This window comes from Aulonocara stuartgranti (assembly GCF_965226115.1).
Source record: "Aulonocara stuartgranti genome assembly, chromosome: 14".
Classification (NCBI taxonomy): Eukaryota; Metazoa; Chordata; class Actinopteri; order Cichliformes; family Cichlidae; genus Aulonocara; species Aulonocara stuartgranti.
In genome coordinates, this window is record NC_138950.1 from 1,131,278 (window position 1) to 1,156,630 (window position 25,353).

At 44.1% G+C, this 25,353-nt stretch overlaps 2 protein-coding genes and 1 long non-coding RNA gene across 3 annotated transcripts; 2 read left to right on the forward strand and 1 right to left on the reverse strand.

Annotated features, from left to right (window-relative positions):
• Positions 1 to 1,453: 1,453 nt before the first annotated feature.
• Positions 1,454 to 23,672, reverse strand: LOC309687438. Its single transcript, XR_014270765.1, has 3 exons — positions 23,603 to 23,672; positions 23,145 to 23,231; positions 1,454 to 1,664 (listed from the first exon to the last, which is right to left on the reverse strand). It is a non-coding gene; the product is annotated as an uncharacterized lncRNA (long non-coding RNA).
• On the forward strand, positions 4,177 to 8,530 carry LOC309721097 (olfactory receptor 52K1-like; the record flags this gene model as incomplete). Its single annotated transcript, XM_082558451.1, has 2 exons — positions 4,177 to 4,967; positions 8,335 to 8,530. The coding sequence occupies exons 1-2, from the start codon at positions 4,213 to 4,215 to the stop codon at positions 8,528 to 8,530; spliced, it is 951 nt and encodes a 316-aa protein (XP_082414577.1). The 5' UTR covers positions 4,177 to 4,212.
• On the forward strand, positions 18,864 to 19,793 carry LOC309721098 (olfactory receptor 52K1-like; the record flags this gene model as incomplete). Its single annotated transcript, XM_082558452.1, has 1 exon — positions 18,864 to 19,793. The coding sequence occupies one exon, from the start codon at positions 18,864 to 18,866 to the stop codon at positions 19,791 to 19,793; it is 930 nt and encodes a 309-aa protein (XP_082414578.1).
• Positions 23,673 to 25,353: the final 1,681 nt, after the last annotated feature.

Here is a 25,353-nt window from a genome sequence, read left to right on the forward strand (position 1 = left end):
ATAAACCAAACATTAACATTTAGAAGTTATCTAAGTGACTTATATATCATGTTTAACCTGAGTAGCGATATCTTTCTATTAATAAAAAATAGTATACCTATATGCCTGAATAAAAACACACAGGTGAGATGTTAAAAGGCTTATATTTTTTATTTTAATATTTTAAAATTACAACAGACAGTCACTGGGGTTTGGAAGAGAACTGAACAAATATTTAAAATATAATCTGATCATTTTTGGAGCAGGATTCTGAAACTCTAGGATTTACCTTGCTGTTTTTGTTCCAGGTGAAAATGTTAAAATATTTTTAAGGTTAGATTTAATTCAGAGTCAGCTAATCTCAGCCAAACCAATTCACTCACGAACAAATAAAACACAAAATAAACCAAACATTAACATTTAAAAGTTATCTAAGAGACTTATAGATCATGTTCAACCTGAGTAGTGAAAGACCGTGGGAGGTTTGAAAAAGATGTGCCGGGAGTTCGCTGTTCTCACCGGGCTCTAGTGTCCCTTGACCTCCCGGTCAACTATCAAGCTGGTGGGTAACAGATGTCTTGGAAAACGTCGGGGCACTTTTGCAGATATGTGATGTCTTGATAAACCAAGAAGATATTTGAAGTTTATGGTTGCTGTCGGATACTCGATGGTCGGTTGTGTCGTGTGTCTGGCGACACTCTCGATGGAGGACATTGAACGACATCTACCAATTCTGAACCACGGTAACAGAGTTCTGGCTGATTGGAGCTGGTTCGGACCTGGCTTATCAAAGAACAAGAAGCGTCTACAGCTGTTCAAAATCCCACAAGGTGGCCGACATGATAGACGATGGGCAGGGCTGTGAGTACTCAGACTGTGTTTATTGAACACAATATGGATAAGATCTTGGAGAAGAACAACGGGAATTGAGAGACCTGGTGACCAGTGACAGACATTAGACCAACTGTAAAATTGGAAGCTGTTTGTTCGCACTAACCAAACCAACTACCATAATATGATATGAATATTATTCATATCATGCGGCCCTGGCGCCAACTGGATGCTCAAGGCAAAAGCTGACGGGAATAACAAAACTCTCCCTTAGATAATAAGACTGTTGTGACTTTCGTCCTCCTCATTCAAGGCCACCCGCGTCGACCTAAGATTGTTGACTTTTGCCTAACTGAGTGAAGGGACACTTTCTCTCGGCTGAACACGGAACAACCACACACTCACGCTTACACGCGCATGTACACTGACACATACCGACACTAACCGCCCCACCCCATCCAAACGCCTTCAAAGCTTATGTCTTCTATGTTGTGAGATGTGATGATTCATGAGCTCAGTCTGGGGGGAGTTCTTTTTTTTTTCCTCGTCTTTCCTCATGTTGTGCATTTTCTATGGTTTTGGTTTGGGTCGCTGCTCGTGTGGTCGACTGGCCAGTCAGTGTGGAAAAACTTTTCTAGCAGTCCTTCACAAACAGGGAACAGTCTGTCTATTCTCTCCATCTGTCAGCTGCTGCTGGCTCTTCCTCCTCCTCTTCCTCACACACTGCCGAGTTTGTCCTGGTGGATCATCAGGGCTGCAAAGCCTCACAGATGATGTGCAGCAGTGGGTCCCTCAGTCTGTCCTCACTCTGGACACTTGCAGTCGTCACACATGGAAATCAAATGTGTGATAAGCTGCAGGATTCAAACACAAGTGTAACTTATAAACACATGTTCATACTTTTATTCCACAATCAGAGAGAAAGAAACAGAGAGAGAGTGCAGGACAGACAGACAGGTGACAGTCTCAGGTGTACACACTGCTACACAACAGCACCAGAGAAGCAGGATTTAGTGTTTGTGTTATTACGAGTGTAAACAAGAAGAGTTCCAGATGGTGCAGTGGACACATGTGTGACTGCTGTGATTAAAGCATCTTTCTTTCAGCTTAACGAGTGAACCGTCAGCTCGTTCAAACACACGTTAAAGTCCGTTTGGCTCGACACCACCGAACAGAGGCAGCAATGTAACACAGCTAACATTAACAGTGCAGTGGATCCTGCTTGTGCCGTGATGTTCAGGACTGCAAACCGAGCAGCATCACTGACTTTCAGCTTGTTGTGTTTGTGGATATATGACTGACTTTAATTATCCATGAAATCATCACAATCTCTGTAAGATTAAGGTCGACTATTGAACGGCGCATATTTAAAGGCTTTAAAACCAAGTTAGTACAAACATCACCAATGTCACATAACTTTGCCGACATGTGACCAACAGTAATGTTTTAATGTTCTTCATTATTAAACATTTGTACATAAATAAGTGACACAATATTCAGTACTTACTTTTGAAAGTTTACTCTTTGGCTGCCCCGCTTCAGCCATCTGCCGTTTTTTTCAAAAAAATTATCCACACCCACCGCGCTATGAATTGTAGGATGGGTAGGCGCAGGAAGGATACACCTCCAATCTTTCAAATTTGGGGAAGCACAGATTTTTGGCCACATTTGGAGCAGGCTTCGAATTGGGGCAGTCTTCGTCACGTCACTGTGATGTAATTGGGCTTTAAATGCAGCCTCCGAAGGATGCAGACCCTAAATTGGGACACAGCTATTGAGACAGGCCCTGTTTGTCTGCCTGCCCCTCTGTGTGTATGTTTCCATTACTTCCTGTTTTACTTTGGTAGTCTCCTGTCTGTGTGTACCATATTTTGCTTTGGTTCTCTTATTTTGAAGGTACCTTCGTTCTCTGTCTCACGTGTTATGTTTAGCTTTGCGTCCTCTGTCTCATTGTGTGTAATTTACCCAAGCTGAGTTTCCTGTTCAATTCACTTTTATTTATATAGCGCCAAATCACAACATAAGTCGCCTCAAGGCGCTTCATAGATACAGAGAAAAACCCAACAATCATATGACCCCCTATGAGCAGCACTTTGGCGACAGTGGGAAGGAAAAACTCCCTTTTAACAGGAAGAAACATCCGGCAGAACCAGGCTCAGGGAGGGGCGGGGCCATCTGCTGTGATTGGTTGGGGTGAGAGAAGGAAGACGGGATAAAGACATGCTGTGGAAGAGAGACAGAGGTTAATAACAGATATGATTCAATGCAGAGAGGTCTGTTAACACATAGTGAGTGAGAAAGGTGACTGGAAAGGAAAAACTCAATGCATCATGGGAATCCCCCGGCAGCCTACGTCTATTGCAGCATAACTAAGGGAGGATCCAGGGTCACCTGGTCCAGCCCTCTCATGTCTCGTTATAGAAATGTTTCATGCCATTCATTTCTTATATTTCTTCTCTGGCAGGTATTTGCTGTTAAGCAGACAAGAAGTTATCTCACTGCATTGGCTGAGTTCATGTCTGCTTAAGGTTTGTCTCTCTTCGAGCTCAGCTCTCTTTTCACTATGATGTTGACAATATTTCATGTTAAGAATTTTCTTGAAAATGTTTTGAATGTTTTGAATGCTGCTGTTTTCAGGTTGTTTTCAAGTAAAACCACGGGGCGATCGTGGCTCAAGAGTTAGGAGTTCGCCTTGTAATCGGAAGGTTGCCGGTTCGAGCCCCGGCTCGGACAGTCTCGGTCGTTGTGTCCTTGGGCAAGACACTTCACCCGTTGCCTACTGGTGGTGGTCAGAGGGCCCGGTGGCGCCAGTGTCCGGCAGCCTCGCCTCTGTCAGTGCGCCCCAGGGTGGCTGTGGCTACAATGTAGCTTGCCATCACCAGTGTGTGAATGGGTGGATGACTGGATATGTAAAGCGCTTTGGGGTCCTTAGGGACTAGTAAAGCGCTATATAAATACAGGCCATTTACCATTTAAAACCAAGCCATTGTGAAGTAGGCCTCCGTGCTTCCCCTCGAATATTTCTGTTTTCCCTGTCAGTGGACAAAGCTCAGCAAGAGGAAATGATTCACTGCTACCATGTCTTACACAATGCATGTTACAGAGCAGACAACTGGACCTGGACATCACTTAGCACATGGAGCAACACAACATAACTAATGATTCATCTTAACAGCTTGAAGAGTTTCATACAGGATGTGTGTTGTAGTGTGGAGTATTAATAGATCATCATTGACATCATTTAATATCTCAGTGATGCTGTTTGCTCTTTAATGTTGTCTAAATACACTCAGTTCAGTTTTATTTGTATATCACCAAATGGAGGTTTAATTAAAGGTTAAAGGTTTCTTTCTCTTTGTTTTCAGGCTGGTTGAACGGAAAACCTTTTAGGAAAGAGGGAGCATGGAGAACGTCTCTTTGCACACACATTTTATCCTGGATGGCTTTAGTGAACTCGGAGAGCTGAGGCCGTTCCTCTTCATCCCGTTCTCCTTCATGTTTGTTGTGTCACTGTTTGCTAACTCCCTGCTGGTGTACGTGATCGTTTCACAGAGAAGCCTCCACTCGCCGATGTACATCCTCATTGCCAGCATGGCGTGCATTGACCTCAGCCTCCCTGTATTCTTTGTTCCCCACATGCTGCTGAGCTTCCTGTTTGACTGGAGGGGGATCTCTCTCATCGGCTGCCTTGTTCAGATGCACTTCATCCACTTTTTTGGAACTTTTCAGTCCACTCTGCTGGTATGGATGGCTCTGGATCGCTACTTTGCCATCTGCACACCCCTTTACTACCACAATCACATGATCTTATCGAGATTCATTGCATTTTTAATACCACTTGTTGTCAGAAATGTTCTCATGATCACACTCCTTGTATGTCTGGCTGGAAAATTGCCATTCTGTTTGAGAAATGTGATAAACCACTGTTTCTGTGAGCACATGGCCTTGGTGGAGCTGGCCTGTGGAAGCACCACCATCAATAACCTCGTGGGTTTGATGGCCGTGTTTCTCATTCCTGTTCTTGACTTTGTCTTCATCGCTGCCTCCTATGTGGTGATATTCAGCTCTGTGCTGAAGTCTAGCAGGTCAGGTGTAAAAGCACTTCACACCTGCATCACTCACATCATGGTCATCACAGTCAGCCTCATTCCAATAGTGTAAGTGCCTTTGTCTTAGTGGCATTTTAAGATGGCGGCGCGCACAGACGCAGCGGCCCGGAGCTCCTACACTTTTGCACTTTTGGTGGTACTGTGTATTATTTCACACAGTCTGGGGTTACTTCAATACAACAGAGATGATCTACTACAACTAAGCCGTGGAGATCTTCAACTAACATCCGAGTATCTCATCCCCCCGGAGATCGTTAAGCAACCCCCGGGCTACCCGCAACAGCAAGCCGCAGGAGGAGACGTTGCGAGCGGAGGCAGAAGAGAGGCAAGCGGGGAGGCCTGTGGGCACGGCTAAAGACTAGTCCGTTTAAACCACCACTCCCGATCATATTCCTCTCCAACGCCCGTTCAATCCGTTACAAACTGGATGAAATACGACTGCAGATCGCCACTCGACGGACTTTTAATAACTGTTCGTGCATGATTTTCACTGAAACCTGGCTGGACAGCGCCATTCCCGATGCGGCTATCGATCTAGCAGGCCGCACCGCCTATCGAGCCGACAGGTCTGCGGACTCGGGTAAGAAGACTGGCGGGGGGCTGTGCATCTATATTAACAACCTTTGGTGCACGAACGTCACGGTAACGGAAAAACTGTGCAGTACAGAGGTAGAACTGTTGGTGTTCAAGTGCCGTCCATTCTATCTCCCTCGGGAATTTTCTGCCGTTTACATCTGCGCTGTTTACATTCCACCAGATGCTAATGCTAAGCTAGTGTTAGCACAATTGAGCAGCAGCATCAATAACAGCCTGGTAGCACACCCGGACAGTGTCTTTATTGCGGCTGGGGATTTTAACCACGCGGACCTGAAATCTGTACTTCACAATTTCCACCGTAATGTGAAGTGTGCTACCAGAGGAGATAGAACGTTGGACCAGGTGTACACCAACATGGCGAATGCGTACAGAGCCCAGGCTTATCCCCACCTGGGTCTGTCAGACCATCTCTCCCTTCTGCTACACCCAATATACACACAAAAGATCAAGAGCACTGGGATTACAACCAAAACCGTGAGAACATGGCCGCAGGATGCTATTCCGATGCTTCAGGACTGTTTCCACTGCACAGACTGGGATGTATTCAAGGTGCAGGACACTGACAATCGTGTCGCATTGGACAGTTACACCTCCACTGTCTTGGACTACATCTGTTTCTGTGTGGACAATGTAACAACTTGGAAACGATTCCGTGTGTTCCCTAATAATCCACCCTGGATGACACACGGAGTTCAACAACTTATTCGAACAAGGAACAACGCTTTCAAATCCGGGGACCAGGAGGCATACAGTGCTGCCAGGGCCAACCTGAGAAGAGGCATCAAGACTGCCAAGCAGCAGCACAGGAGGCGTATCGAGGCCAGGTTTGAGAACAACACAAACCCAAGGCAGGTCTGGGAGGGCATCAGGGCTATCACGGACTACAAAAGAAGAACACCATCACCCTCAGCCGACAGTTCTACTCTGGCTGAGGATCTAAATCTCTTTTATGCCCGTTTTGACAGGGAGAACACCGACCCTGTCCTGTCCCCTCTCCCCTCAACCGACCCTGCTCCGGTCCTGAGCACTCATGAGCTGAGGCGTGTGTTCCGGAGCATTAACACCAGGAAGGCGGCCGGGCCGGATGGAGTGCTGGGCCGGGTGCTAAAAGACTGTGCTGCGGACCTGGCGGACGTCTTCACCTCTATATATAACACCTCGTTGTCCTGTTCACTGGTACCATCCTGTTTCAAAGCAGCAACCATCGTTCCCATCCCAAAACAGTCAAATGTCACATGTCTGAACGATTTCAGACCTGTGGCACTCACCCCCATTCCCGCCAAATGCCTGGAGGGACTGGTCATTAAACACATCAGAGCTGCTTTTCCACCATCCCTGGACTCGCACCAGTTTGCATACAGGGAGAACCGGTCAACCGAGGATGCGATCGCCACAGTGCTGCACACATTACTGAAGCACTTGGAACACAGGAACACCTATGCACGGCTCCTCTTTGTAGACTACAGCTCGGCTTTTAATACCATCCGGCCATACAAACTCCGTCCCAAACTCCACCAACTGGGACTTAACTCCTCTCTGTGCAACTGGATTGTGGACTTCCTCACTAACCGTAGACAGAGTGTCAGAGTGGGTAAGAACACCTCTTCCACCCTTGTGGTCAACACCGGTGCCCCTCAGGGGTGTGTTCTGAGCCCTCTGCTATACACTCTCTTCACCCATGACTGTATTTCCTCCTGCGCGTCCAATCTCATTGTTAAGTTTGCAGATGACACTACAGTGCTCGGACTTATATCCAACAATGATGAGACAAACTATAGGACAGAGGTGCAACAACTAGAGTCATGGTGCCACGACAATAACTTGGTCTTAAACACCAAAAAGACCAAGGAGATCATTGTAGATTTCCGGAAGAGGGGTCATAACAACCATCTGCCTCTCTTCATTGGCAGTGAGGCGGTGGAGAGGGTGAGCAGTTTTAAATTCTTGGGGGTAACTGTGACCGAGGACCTGTCCTGGGGCAACCATATCACCTCAGTTGCACGGAAGGCCCAACAGCGCCTCTACTACCTGAGGAGACTGCGGAGCGCACACATTCCCAGATCTCTGATGTTGAACTTCTACAACTGTGCCATCAGCAGCGTTCTGACGTATGGATTTCTAGTGTGGTTCCCCAGCTGCACCAAGGCCGATCAGCAAGCACTCCAGCGGGTGGTGAAAGAAGCTGGCAGAATTATTGGAACAAGTCTGCCAGAGATCAGTAATATCTTCCCCACTCGCTGTCTGAGGAGGGTGCACAGTATCCTGCGGGACCAACATCACCCTGCGCGCCACCTTTTCCATCTGCTGCCCTCAGGGAGAAGGTACAGGTCTATACAGGCCAGAACATCCAGACTGGCCAACAGCCTGTATCCACAGGCTGTGAGGCTCCTGAACTCTCTGCCCCCCTCTCACGGACAATAACCATATCCAACTTCTTAATAGCAATGAACTGGTCTGCATTGGTGTATCATATCTTTATTCTCTTCCCCCTCCTGCCCCCCCCCCCCCTTTCTTAAATAGATAACTATCATATCTGATATCATATCTCACAGTACAATAATATTGAATGGGTTGCATTGTTGTATTTTGTCATGTTTCTCAGGTCTTTGTCTGAATTTCTACGAACATTATTGCTAAGGATTGTCTTATTGCATTGGAGTCACACTGGGTTAAATATGTACACTTGGGTTTTAAGGGGTATTTATTATTTTCTTCTTTTTTGGGGTTGTATGGAAGCCCCAAACGCAATTTCATTGTTCTTGACAATGACAATAAATAAATAAATACTAAATACTAAATACTAAATTCTGGCTCTGACTGCTTTCCTGTCATATCGGATCAGAAACGGCCTCCCTGCAGCCAGTCGAGTTTTCTTCAGCACCATGTACCTGCTTTTTCCAAGCTGTTTCAACCCAGTTGTCTACGGCATTAGGACCAATGAGATCCGACAGCACATCCTCAAGAGACTGACTTGCTGTCACATTTGCCAGATGAGCCCAGTTACTAACAAATGATTATCAAAAGGCCAACTCCCCAGCTGTCTCATGAAAACTTCAGTTTTTTATACGTCCTCATCAAGCAGGGCACTATTCGAGATGCTCTATTCTTAACCCTAAAATGAAAGGTGAAAGGTGTACTCCACTCCTATGACTAGGGATTTTCACAAGATGCTAGTACATGTTGAATTTGATGTGTTCATTTGTATTAGAGCGTGCAAAAACTAAAACAGTGAAAGAGCTGTCTCCTTCTTCAAATCCATCTTGAAGAAGGCACATAGATCATGGTTGAAAAGCAAAGAAAGGAACACTAAAGAATCTGTTTCCTTGAAAAGTGTTTATTCATTCATTAGATCCAACAAGGAAGAGTTAGACTGAATGAATGCCCCTTTAGGTCAGCGGCATTCAATTAAAATTTAAGGAGGTCCAGATAACGAAAATTTCCACATGCATTATAATAATGTACCAGTGTCTGAATATACTCAACAACTGATGGTCAATTAAAATAAATAAAATACAATTCAGAATTATTTAATTTGTGTTTATTATTTAATTTCATAACCAGGAAGATAATATAATGAAAAATAATAATCAAATGTTCTGTTACGTTTCAAGTAAAACTATAAAAAGTTGCATTTCCTGCGAAAATGCAGCGTGACTGCCGTGTAAATGGTAAATGGCCTGTATTTATATAGCGCTTTTCTAGTCCCTAAGGACCCCAAAGCGCTTTACACAACCTGTCATCCACACATTCACACACTGGTGATGGCAGCTACATTGTAGCCACAGCCACCCTGGGGCGCACTGACAGAGGCGAGGCTGCCGGACACTGGCGCCACCGGGCCCTCTGACCACCACCAGTAGGCAACGGGTGAAGTGTCTTGCCCAAGGACACAACGACCGAGACTGTCCAAGCCGGGGCTCGAACCGGCAACCTTCCGATTACAAGGCGAACTCCCAACTCTTGAGCCACGCTCGTGGATCCCATATAGCCCTGGCTTAATTAAGAGTCCGAAATAACTTACACGAGCCATGCTTTTTGAACGCAGGGTTCCTCTGTATACGCATGGGTATGATAGGCTGTGTTGTGTTTATATCTTTCAACTCTAATTAAATCTCTTACCAAACCCCTCCGCTGTGTTACTTCCTTTCTTAATAAATTAGGCTTTGAAATGTCTGGAACAATTAAGGCACCCTTTCGTGGTTGCTTCAGGGCCTTGTCAAGAACTTTGGTTTTTGTAGTCTTGTAGATACTCTGGGGTTATCCTCTCTTGTTGGGGTCTTCTTCCTTCCTCCTCATCATGATCTGATGGCGGAGCTTCTAAATCAATTTTCCAGCATTCACCATCTTAGCATTTCCATTTCCGTAAGTTTAATACAGAGCTCTGGTGTAACTGGTGTTATGTAGACTTCTGAGCATGTCCAACAAATTGACAGGATACATGTGGTGTAGGGAAGTTGGGAAAGCATTTGGGACTTGTGATTTTTAACATACACTGACTGGTTAAATTGGCAGTTTTGCTTTTATGCTCAGCTCTCTTTTCACCACAACATACTAGTACAGCTTCTGCATTACTGCAGATGCTGCACTGATCTGTCTGTTAATCTCTCTCCTTATGAATAACACCTAGAGATACTTAAACTCCTCCACTTGGGACACCAACTCTTCCCTGACCTGAAGTGTTCACCCAAACCAAGGCAGCTCTCTGGGTGCTCAGCACCCCCAAAGCGCTGATCCTAGAATCGCCCCTGCACTCTGCCATGACACCAGTCAGTCAGAAGTGCCAGCTTGATGCCAGATCCGGGCCAGACCCGTTTTCTATGAGCCTGGGCCAGATGGACCAAACCATAATCGGTCCAGATATGGCATGCCATCACATAAACAGTGCCATCTATGCCAGGCCTGGCCCACATCTGGATGACATACGACAGAGAGGAGATTGCTCGAGAAGGAATCACGTACACAGATTCAATCTGGGACAGCTTGCACATTGAACTGTCACTGAACTCTTCTCACTTTAAATAAAACGCACTGTCTATTCCTTCTAAATCTCCACTCCTGGGTCCTGGGTCGGCATGTTATGAAGGGACATTTCTCAGATAAGTTTCCCACACCAGTAAAAGAGTCCGACCGCCAGTGAGTGTGGGGAGTCTGACGGGCGCCATTGCTTTTTTTTTTTTTTTTTTTTTTTTTTGTCCCGTTTGGATCTTTAGCATCAGAATTGTTGTCTTAAGGCCAAGAAAGATGCCAAGCGGATTTATTTTACCAAGTGGATCATCATGGCCTTGCCGTATTGGTCCATTTGATTGGCCTTTATTATAATTATGAATTTATTTTATTTTCAGTTGCTACAAACGGGACAGACATGACTGGGGGATAGGACAGGGAGAAAGAATGAAAGAAAGAGGGGGAGAGAAAGAAAACCAAAGGGGAGAAGAGACGGTGAGAAGGGGGGAAGAAAGAAAAAAAAAAAACAAACAACAAAAAAAACAAAACACCTGGGTCACCTGTATGGAGAAAAAAAACAGAAGAGAAAGCAAACAACAAAGAGCAACATAATAAAAAAAACAGCACCATCACAATAAACTAGCTAGCAGTAGATATCAGTAGATACTAAATAATAAACGATATTGTGCAGCACGCAAGATAGACAGCGCACAGTGTGCTTTGAGGCAGCAGCCAAGAAAGCTGTAGTCCGCGTCTGTGAATACTCGTGTGTACACCTGTGTGCATACCTGTGTGGATCAGCATGCTTGCATTCCAAAGGTTTCTCCATGTAACGATCTGCTAGGGAGTGTGGGGGGGCCACAGCCCCGTCCTCCAGGGTATGAAGCAGGTATGGAGGAGATCAAAACTCCAGACATCCAGAGGACCGTCGCCATTGCTAACTTTGTTTCCCACCCAAGTTGTTCTGCTAAACTAATCTTTCGTTCTCTAACTCACCCATGCAGTGCTTTGATTGACTCAGGTGCAGAACAAAGTTTTCTGGACGAGCCACTAGCCTGTGAGTTAGGCTTCCCGGTGATGCCTCTACCAGAGACACTCCAAGTAGCAACGATCAACGGTAGCCCGCTGGCAGTAGTCACACACTGCACCGAGGACATCACTCTTTTCCTCTCCAGTAATCACACTGAACATATCATTCTTTTTCTTTTCAATGCTCCCCACACCGGATTGGTGTTGGGCTAGCCTTGGTTTAAACTCATAACCCTCAGATTGTTTGAGAGAGGGGTAGAATTACGGTTGGAGTTCTTTGTGCCCTGAACAGTTTTTGCGTTCTGCTACACCGAACAAAATGCCCGCTGCTCTACCTTACAATATAAAGCGCCTTGAAGCGACTGTTGTTGTGATTTGGCGCTATATGAATTGAATTGAATTGAATTGAATTGAATTGTCCTACTGAACCAGCCTCTTCCCTAGACCTGTCAGCAGTTCTGGAAGAGTATCATTATTTAGCTCCAGTTTTTTGTAAAGAAAAAGGTTGCTGAGAGATGGTGGTCTAGGGCAATGAAACAGAGGGAGAGGAGAGTCAGGATGGTTCAGAGAATTGAATGAATAACAGTCCAGTAACAGTCTGTATGTCTTACTTTGTCAGAAGGCAAAGTGATGCCAGACTGTGAGGTAGCAGCCTGGGTGAGTCCAGTCCAATAATCAACCTGTTGGAGTAGCGTTCAGGTAGCTGCTCTGTGGGTGGATTATATTCTTAAACTTAGTTACAGAATTCCAGAAAGACATCTACTTTGATAAAGTCTACTCTCCACTGCTGTGTAATCAATTATTGTAAATGTAAATGTTATCAGGAAATGATCAGACAGGAGAGGGTTTTCAGGAAACACTGTTACATGTTCAGTTTCTATGCCATATGTTAAAACAAGATCTAGAGTGTGATTAAAGTGGTGGGTGGGTTCTTTTACATTTTGAGAGAAGCCAATTGAATCTAATAACACATTAGACTGTGTCACCCCATATGGAAAAGAAATAGAAAAACTTATAAAAGACTTGCATCAGCTTTAGCTTGCTTCATATGGTCAATCATATAAGGCTCATATGATTTACTCATGAACCCACATAGCAAGCAGGTCTGGCCCGGATCTGGTATCAAGCCGGCACTGCTGGCTGACTTCTGGCATGATAAGACGTATGTCATCCAGATATGGGCCAGGCCTGGCATAGGTGGCACTGTCTATGTGATGGCATGCCACATCTGGCTCATTTGTGGTTTGGTTTATGTGGCCCAGGCTTATAGAAAACAGGCCTGGCCCAGATCTGGCATCAAGCTGGCACTTCTGACTGACTGGTGTCATGGCAGAGTGTATGTCAACCAGATGTGCGCCAGGTCTGGCAATGACGCCACTGTTTATGCGATGGCATGCCATATCTGGCCCACATACCTCTAAAATGATGGCCCTTTGGTTGCCCAGACCAGGTTTTCCAGAGGTAATCCACACATGGGCCAGCAAAGGACCACCAGTGTGTCTGCAACTGGCCTTGTGCTGGCCAATGTGTGGGCCACCTTTGGCAAACCAGATCTGGGCCACCAAAGGGCCGTCATTCTTTGCGGTATGTGAACCTGTGAAGACTCCCCAGACCTGCTGGTACCAGGAGTCCAGCAGTCCACCTAAACAAAGGGCTTTTATAGCAGATACAGAGTAGGTGTCCTCCCATAGTATAAATCAGTAAGAGAAGGTATGACCTCTCTCATGACCTTAAGATGTGTGTTTATGCCACAGTGCTCTGGGAGGCACACAGAGTCTTTGCAGCCTGCTAAGGATCAAACATACTATCACTACACAATCGATTATACACCTCTAAGAATATATGGTTATATATTATATAAGCGCCTTGAGGCGACTTTTGTTGTGATTTGGCGCTATATAAATAAAATTTAATTGAATTGAATATTTCTAAGCATAAATAACAATCCAACAACATAAACCTAACAGGGACAGCTTGGAATAAAACTGTTAAGTGCACGTCACGGCAGTGTGCCATGCAGGACACATCTCCCTTCTAGAAGTGAATAAAAGTGTTAAATGATCTACTGAGCAGTGTGTTGTCTTCCATCAGATGCCTATGAGGAATCAAAAAACTTGGTGAAGTGTTGAGACGCAACACCTGCCTGTGGGATTTGTTTTGGTTGTTTTTTTCCTTCTCCCGTTTTTCTCCCTCTCCATTCCTGGTGTTGTTTAAGGAAGTTGCACTTCTGGAAGTCAGGCGCTGAAGGACGTCCGACCTGGAAGCACCTCTACGTGGGAGCTGAGTTGATTCAGCATCCCAGCTGTTGACAGACGGTGACAGTCAGCGCTGGAATATTTCACCAAGCCTGGTATTAACTCTGGTGTCTAAACTGAGTGAAGTGAGAGAAGAGACTGTTTGCTGTGTTTGCCTGCTCAAGGATTTCCAACAGGGAGGAAGGAGTTGAGGAATCATGAGCACAGGTCATTGCTGGGAAAGTGACAGAAGGTGGTACCACGCACCACAGGAGAAATGGGGAAGGCTCACTGATGATTGTTTGCACACTTGCATTGCCTATTGGACTAATTTATCACTGTAAATAAATTCACTGTCTGCTCTCCAAGAGTTCACATCTGGGTCCTCCCTTCCACCCACCCTGAAAAAATGCTATGTTGAGGACTTCTTTAAGTTGCTTGAAGACGTTTCACCTCTCATCTTCAGTTCTAAGGTCAAATGGTGGGGTGCAAGCTCCTTTGACTACGATGACCTGGATGACTGAGAACCTTCACAGACATATGTTGAGGATGTCATTTTTAGCTTCTACATGGATGTTAAAATCACCCACAATAATTATTTTATCTGAGCTGATCACTAAATCAGGTAAAAAGTCTGAGAAATCAGACAGAAACTCTGTGTAAGGCCCAGGTGGATGATAGATGATCAAACATTTGGGTATTCCAACTGAGGTAGACAAGGCTAAGCTCTTTGGTCCAGTTGTGGCTACTGTAATATTCTTTCTTTGTGATTTGTTTATGTTTAAGTAATTTTCGCTTGTTTTTTGTTTGTTCCTGGTGTAAACTGGTTGCTGAAATACAGAATAAATCATTATTTTGACTAATTATCAAACCATTCACTAACAGGTCTGTGTAGGTTCTCAGTCATCCAACTCGTGGTAGTCTGTGGAGCTTGGAAAGAAAGCAGCTGGACTTCTTTAACTTTCATGAAGATGTTTCACCTTCCATCCAAGAAGTTTCTTTAAAGCCATCCAGGATAAAATGTGTGTGCATGCTCCCTCCTTCCTAATAGCTTTTCAGTTCAATCAGCCTGAAAAGAAAGAGAAAGAAACATTTAACCTTCACCGGAAATCAAACTACATTTCTCTCATTTAAGTTTTAAAAACCGTCATACAGCCATACCAAATCAAAAATCAAACTAGGGTGAATGCCAGGGCCTACTATGATGCAAGCCACCAATCTCAGTTTGATTTCTGCAGCATAATTTCATAAATGATTCAATCAGCTGTGACATCCTCTCACACACTGAGTTCGGCTAAACATGACACGCATGTTGTTACAGAGGAAACACATGAACCCGAACTGCAGTCCAAAGAACTTTATTGCAGTTCTGTAATACTGAGGAGTAAAGCTAAATGATTTATTTTAAGCTTATTTTATGGATATAAAACATTGAAAATTGCAGTGTGCTGTTAGGGTCAGAGTGAGGGCACAGTGGGGACTCTTTCATCATGTATACTGTGTGTTTGCACGTTAATGAGTCCCAGACGAGCTCCTCATTCTTTCATCCTCCTCAGCAACTGTGATGCAACACAAGGCTCGGCCTCGGAGGCCTGTGGCCAGTCAGAAAAAATGGAACTACACTGACACACCTCAAAAATGCAACAACTGATTAATATGCAGTATTGTCCACATTATTTTCCTTTTTATGGAGGAATGTAACAAACTTTGTGTTTGTGTGGTTGTTGCAGGAAACAAAACAGCTTCTTGTGGTCACCTCACAGGAGCATAAACACCAGAGTCCCAAAGCCGCTCTGAAGAGTCCCCTTCCATTATTCCCCGTGCTGTACTGTGTGTTAATTGGCCTGTAGCTGGTTCAATCCTCCAGAGTGTCCGAGTGGCTACAGGCCTCTGAGGTCGGGTCTTGTTTTGCATCACAGTTGCTGTTGATGAAACAATGAGAAGCTCGTCTGAGACTCATTAATGTGCAAAGACACAGTATACATGATGGAAGAGTCCCCACTGTGCCCTCACTCTGACCCTAACATCACACTGCATTTTTCAATGTGCTATATGCAAAAATAATAATCCTAAAATACAGAACAAGGTGCTTTGAATTTTTACTTTTGGACATTGTTTTTTTGTTTTTTGTATTGAATATTTTGTAGTTGGTATTTTACTAGGCTATAACATTACTGCTGATTGAACTACTGATGCCTGTCTTAGCCACAACACTTTTGCTAAAGAGATTTTTATTTTCAAGATTCATATTTTCCTCGTTAAACAAAAATTAAATAAAAATTGTGTCCATCCTTCCATCTTCTTCAGCTTATGCGGGGCCGGGTCGCGGGGGCAGCAGCCTAAGCAGAGAAGCCCTCCAGCTTGTCTGGGGGAACAACAAGGTGTTCCTAGGCCAGCCAAGAAATATGATCTCTCCGGCATGTCCTGGGTCTGCTGCGAACATTCTAGTGCGAGCTGGAGGGCATCACCCGATGAAGCCAACAGAACCCCATCATCCACAAAAAGCAGGGCTGAGATTCTGAGGCCACCTAAGTAAAAGCCCTCCGCCACTTGGCTGTGCCTTGAAATTCTGTCTATAAAGATTATGAACAGAATCGGTGACAACTGGCAGCTGTGGCGCAGCCCATCACCCACCAGGAACGAGTCCAACTTATTGCCAGCTTTGCAGACAGAGCTCTTGCAACGGTTGTATAAGGACTGAATGGCCCGTAGCAATTGTCCAGACACCCCATACTCCCGGAGCACCCCCCACAAGACCCCCCGAGGGACCTGTGGTTTAGACTGAGAAGACTAATGCCTTCTCCAAGTCCACAAAACACATGTAGACTGGTTGGGCAAACTCCCATGCGCCCTTGAGTATCCTTGAGAGGATAAAGAGCTGGTCCAGTGTTCCGCAACCAGGACGAAAACCACTTTGTTCCTCCTGTATCCGAGGTTCGACTAATGGACGCACTCTCCTTTCCAGCACCCTGGCATAGACTTTCCAAGGAGGCTGCGGAATGTGATTCCCGTGTAGTTGGAACACACCCTCCGGTCCGCTTTATCAAAGATGGGAAGCACCACCCCGGTCTGCCTGTCCAGGGGTACTGCCCCTGATCTCCATGCAACATTGTAGAGGCGTGTCAACCAGGACCGCCCTACAACTTCCAGAGCCTTCCGGAACTCGGGGCGGACCTCATCCACCCCAGGGGCTCTGCCACCAAGAAGTTGTTTAGCTGCCTCAGTGACCTCGCCCCCAGAGATTGGCGGGTCATGCCCTTTGTCCATAAAAACAGTGAACATAGTCGGTGACAAACAGCAGGCAGTTTTGTAAAGAAGCTGGAGTCATTACAAGCTTCTCACATAAGACACAAGATGTAAGAGATCTAACAGGCCGCACAGCACAACTGCCAACAACACAGCTGAACGCATGTCATCGTTCCACCTACAGGGTTACTGGAACAAGCATTGTTGGTGCCTGGAAGTAAACAGGAAGTAAAACTGAAAGTAAAGATCAAAACACAAGTCTAAAAACAGGACACAAACTGCAGTGTGCTGTTTGAATTTAGCATCAGGGCTTTAGCATTAGTTCATCAACACAGTGATGTTCATACACACTGCGTTCTTTACATTTTCCCACAGTGTGTCTGTTATTTTGACCATGTGTTCTGTGATATTCAGCTGGTCACACCAACAGGGTTGCAAAGTGGTCGCGTCAGACGGAGAGTATTAAAGTGCTCAGTCAGATCAGCAGGGACAGGTGGATGGAGGAATGGATGGAGGTGGATCAGGGTTTGACACCATCCGCCTGCAATCGAGGCACACAGTCAGCAAGTCAAGCCTGCTCATTTATTTCCATTCAGGAACAATTAGGTAACCTCTGACTCTTTATGAATAATCTTTCATAAAAGTCTTCATTCTTCTTTATATGCAGCAGAGAGTTCCCGTACTCTAATATTTCTGAGGAACTGACTGATTTTTCACTGAACCGATTGTTCTGAGTGTGCTTTCAGTGTTGTCTTCAATGTGAACCCTGTGAACTCTGAGAGGACACATGAGCTGCCTCGGCTGTGAGTGAGGTTTGTTTGCTGTGATCATTTGTGCTGCTCGTGTGTTTTTCACTAACAGCTGATGTTGAGCCAGTTCAAACTTTCCATGCGGTGGAAAGCACACCACACCGTCTGAGTCTCCTGTTTTTATCAGATTTTTATCACTTCTTAACTGTTGTTACTTGAATATTAAACATACTAAAGTTGACCTTTGAGTCAAAGGCAAGGTAGAAAAAAACATACAAGAATGGTGAGAAGTGAAGAGGGGAGGGAGGGCTCCACTGACATGAAATAGCTGAGAGTCTGAACCGCAAGTAGAATTAAAATGTGACTACAAAGTAAAGAAAGAGTGAGGTGGAAATCATACAACTGTGTAATGAAGATTTCTCCTGCTTGATTTCATAAATCCTCTAACATTTGTAGGTTCAGCTTCCAATATTTATGTCATGGATAAAGCTTATGTAGTTCTGAATAAGAAAAGAGTCCATGTGAAAACTGTGAAGGAGCTCCTTGATTCAATCAGCATCTGACAAACAGAAACAGCTCTAACTGTTGAATGTTTATTGTAGATCGTCCTTGAGCCACATTCATGGATTTCAGAATTCTGTGGACACACATAAAACATGGCGCACCATCTCTGTTTAGAAGATATCAATGTGTGTAAAGACGACTGTTGTATGTATCACACTTTCATGCAAGAGGCCTAAACAGTGACACTGGTGTTGCAGCAGTTTGTCGTTCATGGCAGGGTTGGGACTTTGTGGTTCCTCGGTTGTTTCTAAAGATCTTAACTCATTTCCTCTTATCTGTGAGTGAGAGTTTGGACTTTCCCATTGCTTTGAGTATTGGTCAGTCTACTGAGTGCTGTTAAACAAATTATTTTTATGCTGCAAAGAGAAACTACAAGCTGTATTCTATAAAAAGGGGTTAACCGTCTGTTAGCCAACGCTGGAAGGTTGAAGTGTCAACAGAACACAGAGTCTGTGTTTTTGGCTCCAGCTTTCTTTATCAGTTCTTTCAATTTGTATTAAACCACTGTGGATTATTCTGATTTTTTGTCTCATTTCAGCCTGATCCAGCTAAAAACTAGGAGGGTTGGGGAGGCGACAGAGATGGAGGCAGTGAAGGAGAACATCTCCTCACACAAATATTTCTTCCTGGATGGCTTTAGTGAACTCGGAGAGCTGAGGCCGTTCCTCTTCATCCCGTTCTCCTTCATGTTTGTTGTGTCACTGTTTGCGAACTCCCTGCTGGTGTACGTGATCGTTTCACAGAGAAGCCTCCACTCGCCGATGTACATCCTCATTGCCAGCATGGCGTGCATTGACCTCAGCCTCCCTGTATTCTTTGTTCCCCACATGCTGCTGAGCTTCCTGTTCGACTGGAGGGGGATCTCTCTCATCGGCTGCCTTGTTCAGATGTATTTCATTCACTTGTTAGGAGCCTTTCAGTCCACTCTGCTGCTGTGGATGGCTCTAGATCGTTACTTTGCCATCTGCACCCCGCTCCACTATCAAGAACAAATGGCTTTAGCAAGATTTCTTAAATTTGTAATCCCTTTTTCCATCAGAAATATGTTTGCTGTCTTGGTGGTGGTCAGTCTGGCTGGAAAATTGCCATTCTGTCTGAGAAATGTGATAAACCACTGCTTCTGTGAGCACATGGCCTTGGTGGAGCTGGCCTGTGGAAGCACCACCATTAACAGCCTGGTGGGGTTGATCTCAGTCTTCTCTGTCCCTGTGACTGACTTCTTCCTCATCACTGCCTCTTACACAGTCATATTCAGCTCTGTGTTGAGCTCAGGAAAGTCAAGTGCCAAAGCTCTTCACACCTGTGTAACGCACATCGTGGTCATGACTGTTAGTCTGACCATCATACTCACAGCTTTCCTCTCATATCGAATAAGAAACAGTCTCCCTGCAGCCATTAGGATTTTCTTCAGCATACTGTACCTGTTCTTTCCAAGCTGTTTCAACCCGATCATCTACGGCATCAGAACTAAGGAGATCCGACAGCACATCCTCAATACACTGAGAGTCTGACCCATATTTTTTTCAGAGCAAATATAAATATTTCAATAACTTGGAATTTTCTTTATATTTATTAAACATATAGTTGGAATCATGTAATAACATATGATGCCTTACATATGTGCAATTCATTTTATTTTGTATGGTATGTATTTGACAATCAGATGCTGAGAAGAACATTACCATATAGAAATTAACTATGACTATAACATAGCAGTTGAATAAATCAGGGGGGGGGAAACGGTTTAAACATCTGCATCTTCATGTCTTTAGAGACACTGGCACTCAGAATGGTGTAGTACAGCAATATAGTCACCAGGTGTCAGTGTGCTGCTATCACACCTGCTATGTATGCTACACCACTCAGATAAAACATTACACTCAAGCAGTGTATCTACTCTGGTCCAAAGAAATCCCACTTTGTACGGATGTCCACAATTTTTCCCTTTTTATCTCCTCTCACATTCATGAAGCACCGTGAAAACTAGAAAAAAAATACTTTTAATAGTACATATGGCATCCATCTCAGCCACTTATTTCTTTTAAGAAAGTGCACAGATCCTCAACAAAATTAACCAGCATAATTTAACTGTGCACACCCTGTAGAGCAGCAGTAGAAAAGTTGTGTTATCGTTCTGTCTTGACTCTCTTCTGCTTCCTGTGACTCATGGAGGAGGAGACTACTCTACAATGATCATCATTCCATTCTAAGAAAAAAATGTATGTCACTGGACTCGTAAATTATCTTTTTCCACTAGAAGTGTACACAAACTGAACCCAAATCAAAGGAAAAAGTCTGAAATCAATGTGACGATCTCACATGCTGGCTTCATTTCATTTTTCCACCTTTCTCAGAGCTATTTAGAAGATCAGCACATCCAACAGGTCTCAGAAGTCAGGTCTCAGGTCTCAGAAAAAAGCCTTCAGGTCTAAGGGCTCAGAATTTTGTTTTTCAGGCTTCAGGTTCCAGACAAAAACCCATCAGGTCCGAGGTCTCAGAAGTAAGGTGTCAGGTCTCAGAACACAAGCTATCAGACTGAGAGTAGCTTCCTGCAGGTGGCACTGTTGTCAGGTCCCAGCCTAATAGATTTCCAATTACATCATCAACGTGTGACAGTGAAGGAACGAAGAATTCTACCACAGGATTTGAATGTTTTTTGTTTGGTTTTTGTCTTTCTTGTTTTGTTTTTTTGTCATTTCAGTCCACACTCCAAACCAGTTTGTGGCGGTAATCCACCATTTTGCTGTTTACCAACCGCCAATAAACAATATGAAGATGAAGAATTCTACCACAGCTCAGACCAATGACTGTAGAAAACATGGACGACGCGAAGGCTCCCCAAAAATGAAGCCAAAACGTCTCTATCACCCCCTGGTGTCTGGCTGCAGCATAGGGCATAGGTCATAAACCCCGCCTCCTCCGTGTTAGTGGATGGGACTGGGGTCAGACTAAAATAAATTTATTCTCCTCAGATAAGATTCTTTCTTTTGTTATCAATAGTTCTCATCACGCTGATTTATGTTCAAGGGGTCTCCTCTCCCATAAGTCTGATTCTAATTCCTACCGCGGTGATGTTAAATTGGGGTGAAACGTCATCATAGCAGCTTTGACTGACAGCTGCAGTCACGGAGAAACTTGCGTATCGTACGCATAGCGTACGCTCTGAGAGGAGGGCCAGCGTTTACGCTATGAAAACACGACTGAGTGTTTTAACCTGACAGCCCGAGGTGTTCTTCAGTAAACTGGACTACCCGACAGAAGGACCCGAGGCCCCGCTGCACTTTTTCGGTAAGTTAAACGTGTTGATGCACTCAGCTGCATGAAGAGCACATGAGATTTTCTCTGACACAATTAAATAAAACCTGATGAAGGTCAAAGGTCGTCACTTGTATATTGAACTACAAACTTGTCATCTGGAATTCTTTCAGTTTTTTGCAGATGGTGTGTTATTTACCATAAAGTGATTCAGAGTTATTCATACCAGAGTAACCAGAGAGGATCATATATTTTTAAATGTATAACTTTCTACAGGACTGAATATAATATCTTTATGTAAAAGTCCGAAGCCTCTGGGGAGTATCTGAGTATTTATAACATTACACAAACCAAAGGTCTCATCACAGTGTTGATGAAATGCTGGGTTTATCCATCTCCTGGGGCGGGCCTACGGAGGAGTGCTGAAGATTTCCCTGTGAGGGAGCTGCTGGTGAAGATCATGAGTCCTGCTTGATCAATGCGATGAGCTTCAGTCTTCCTGGTGTTTCTTAAATGATGCCTCTTTCAGCGGGTCAACAGAACATCTGGCACAGGACAGCTGTGATGAAAGAAAGGGAAGAAGTTTCTCCAAACCTCTGGCCCTGAAACCCAGCTTGGTCCTGATGGTCTCCCTCACTAGTTTCTCTCCAGGGTGAATGTAGCTGTTGATATAATATCGACCCTATTATTAAATGAAAAGAACAAATTAGACTACACTACTGAAACCTTCTGCTGCTGTTTTAAAGTCTCCATGTTACCAGGATGTAGAGGGCTCTGAAGATTTAAACAGTTTTAGATGCATTACACTCACAGTCTTATGTTAAAATCTCAATGGACAGCGTTACATTTTTGATATTAACAGTAACTCTGGGCCTCTGTAGAGTGTGCAACTGATCTCACCGCTGTCTAAAAATGTATAACAAAACCTAAGGAGTCCTGAATCCTTCAATAACACAGACTATTAGAGTAACAGGTGTGTAGCATCGCTAACTATCTAGCAAAAAGCCTCCAACACATTGGATGTGATAGCGGCTAATCTAACTAACGAATTAACAACAGAGCGATTTTAGATGTTGTAGAACTATAAGATGTTAAGCTGTGTGTCTTTTTCATAACAGTGAACTGGTTGTATTTACCTTAATTTAACGAGTCGTCAGTCGCGGTAAACCCATCAGCAAAAAACTGGAGCAGCCGGGCTACGTAAAAAGTGTAGGGGGGCGTGTTTGCAGTCATGTCCAGTGGCATGGCGTGACGCAGTCGCTCCACCTCAAGTCACTACTGCGCAGACTCTGGCTACAAAAATGCAAGATGGCAGCCTCCACAAGCGTTCACTGCCACAGCCGTGGTGCTACTGCCTGAAAGGCCCAATCACCACGAGTTTTAAAACGAGCCGTTGGCAACTCTACTAACTAACCTTATGAATAAAATAAAGTTCACTATCAGTAACATCATAGCACCCACCCAGCTGTATAAAAACTCCGTCAAGCTGGCTAGAACGCAGTATGAGTTATTGCAACTGACAGTAAAAAGTCAGCAACATGAAAATAAACTCCACCTAAACTTGGTTTATATCTGACCCAGATAGACTGCAGGTCATAACGTCTTACCTGAAGTTCAGTTCACCTGACACTCGGACTGGTGGCTGCCTCGGGGCTCTCCTCCTGCCTCCCCTTCCCTCATCCACCTGCTGGCCTCTGTGGAAGCTCCACCATAGCCACCACCAAACAACGGAGTTATTTCTACACATCGACCTGCATCTGGCCAATCCACCACCTCTCATTGTTCATGCCATTACAAAAAAAATAAAAAATAAGTCACCGGGCAGATGCCCGGTATGCCCGATGGCCAGTCCAGCTATGTTAACCTGCAACCAAATCTGCAGCTCCATACAGCAATGTTACGACTTAGATTATATCTTATAACTCATAACTCTTATGTTAGCTGCCCTCAGTAGCATACTGTCTGAAATATTCCACAGCTGCAATAATTCTTTAAGTGTTATTTTTTCCTTGGTATTCTAATTTCACCGAAGTTTACTAAACTCAACAAACTTAATATTACTTACCGGGACATTTATTCTGTCCTCATTTTCTTTCACCGAAAAATTGTTTCCTGCAGTGCCGTCTTTCGCGCTTGGCTCTCCTACCTTTGCTAACGTGATGCACATAGCGCAGAAGGATGCTGCATTCACTTACACTCGGATATCTGAGCGTCACCGTGAAAACATAATCGGACATTTGATATTTGATTGAATTTTATTGTTTTGCCTTTGGGGTGGCACCTGGGGTGGCCAGTCTGGTTTGGGGGGTGGCCTGTGCCCCCCCAGGCCACCCCGCTGGACACGCCATTGGTTAGTGTGAAGGCAGATAGTACGGTGGCTGGGAAGAGCAAATCGCAACAAATTAAAAAACCGCAACAAATTAAAAAACCGCAACAAATTACAAAAACCCGCAACAAATTAAAAAAAACCCGCAACAAATTACAAAAACCAACAACAAATAAAAAAAACCCACAACAAATTACAAAAACCCACAACAAATTAAAAAAACCCACAACAAATTAAAAAAACCCACAACAAATTACAAAAACCCACAACAAATTACAATAACCCGCAACAAATTAAAAAAAACCCGCAACAAATTACAAAAACCCACAACAAATTACAAAACCCCACAACAAATTACAAAAACCCACAACAAATTACAAAACCCCACAACAAATTACAAAAACCCACAACAAATTACAAAAACCCGCAACAAATTACAAAACCCCACAACAAATTACAAAAACCCACAACAAATTACAAAACCCCACAACAAATTACAAAAACCCACAACAAAGTACAAAAACCCACAACAAAGTACAAAAACCCACAACAAAGTACAAAAACCCACAACAAATTACAAAACCCCACAACAAATTACAAAAACCCACAACAAATAAAAAAAAAACCACAAAAAATTACAAAAACCTGCAACAAATTACAAAAACCCACAACAAAGAACAAAAAACCCGCAACAAATAAAAAAAAACCCACAACAAATTACAAAAACCCCACAACAAAGTACAAAACCCCACAACAAATTACAAAAACCCCACAACAAAGTACAAAAACCCACAACAAATTTAAAAAAACCCACAACAAAGTACAAAAACCCACAACAAATTTAAAAAACCCGCAACAAATTAAAAATCCTTGACGGAAGGGGATTGTCTGAAATACCGGAAGTGACACAACGATTAGCCTAATAGGGCTTTTGGAGCGTGATGTCACGAGAGGGGGCGTGGCCAGGATTTTTGGTTGAGGCGCCATGTTTCTGGGCCAAACAAAGCGCTAGCAAAGAGGAGCGAAAGTACACGGATAACACCAGCTATGGTTCGTACTTGCTGTGCGGTCGGTTGTAAAGTTAGATCGCAAGACCGGCAAGAGAATAAGGTTGAAAATGGTTTATCTTTTCATTCTTTCCCCAACTGGAAGCAACATGAGGCAGCTTATGTATCGGATGTTGCCAAAAGAAGGCGTCTAGTCTGGATAGCAGCTGTGAGACCAGCTGATATCCAGTTCTCTTCCATCTCCAAATATCTGTTGGTGTGCTCCAGACATTTTCATTCAGGTAAGTTATAGATATGTTCATATCACTCTTTATCCGGTCTTTAAGTCTGTCATCACTAGCCGTGTCTGGGCTCAAACTCCGCTGCAGGTCCATAAATCACACCATCACTATGGCATTACTGAGAGTTGAAAAACTATCTAAAGTCTTTCATCTGTAATAAAATGATCAGCGTTCTGCTCTACCATGTATAACAATTGAGTTT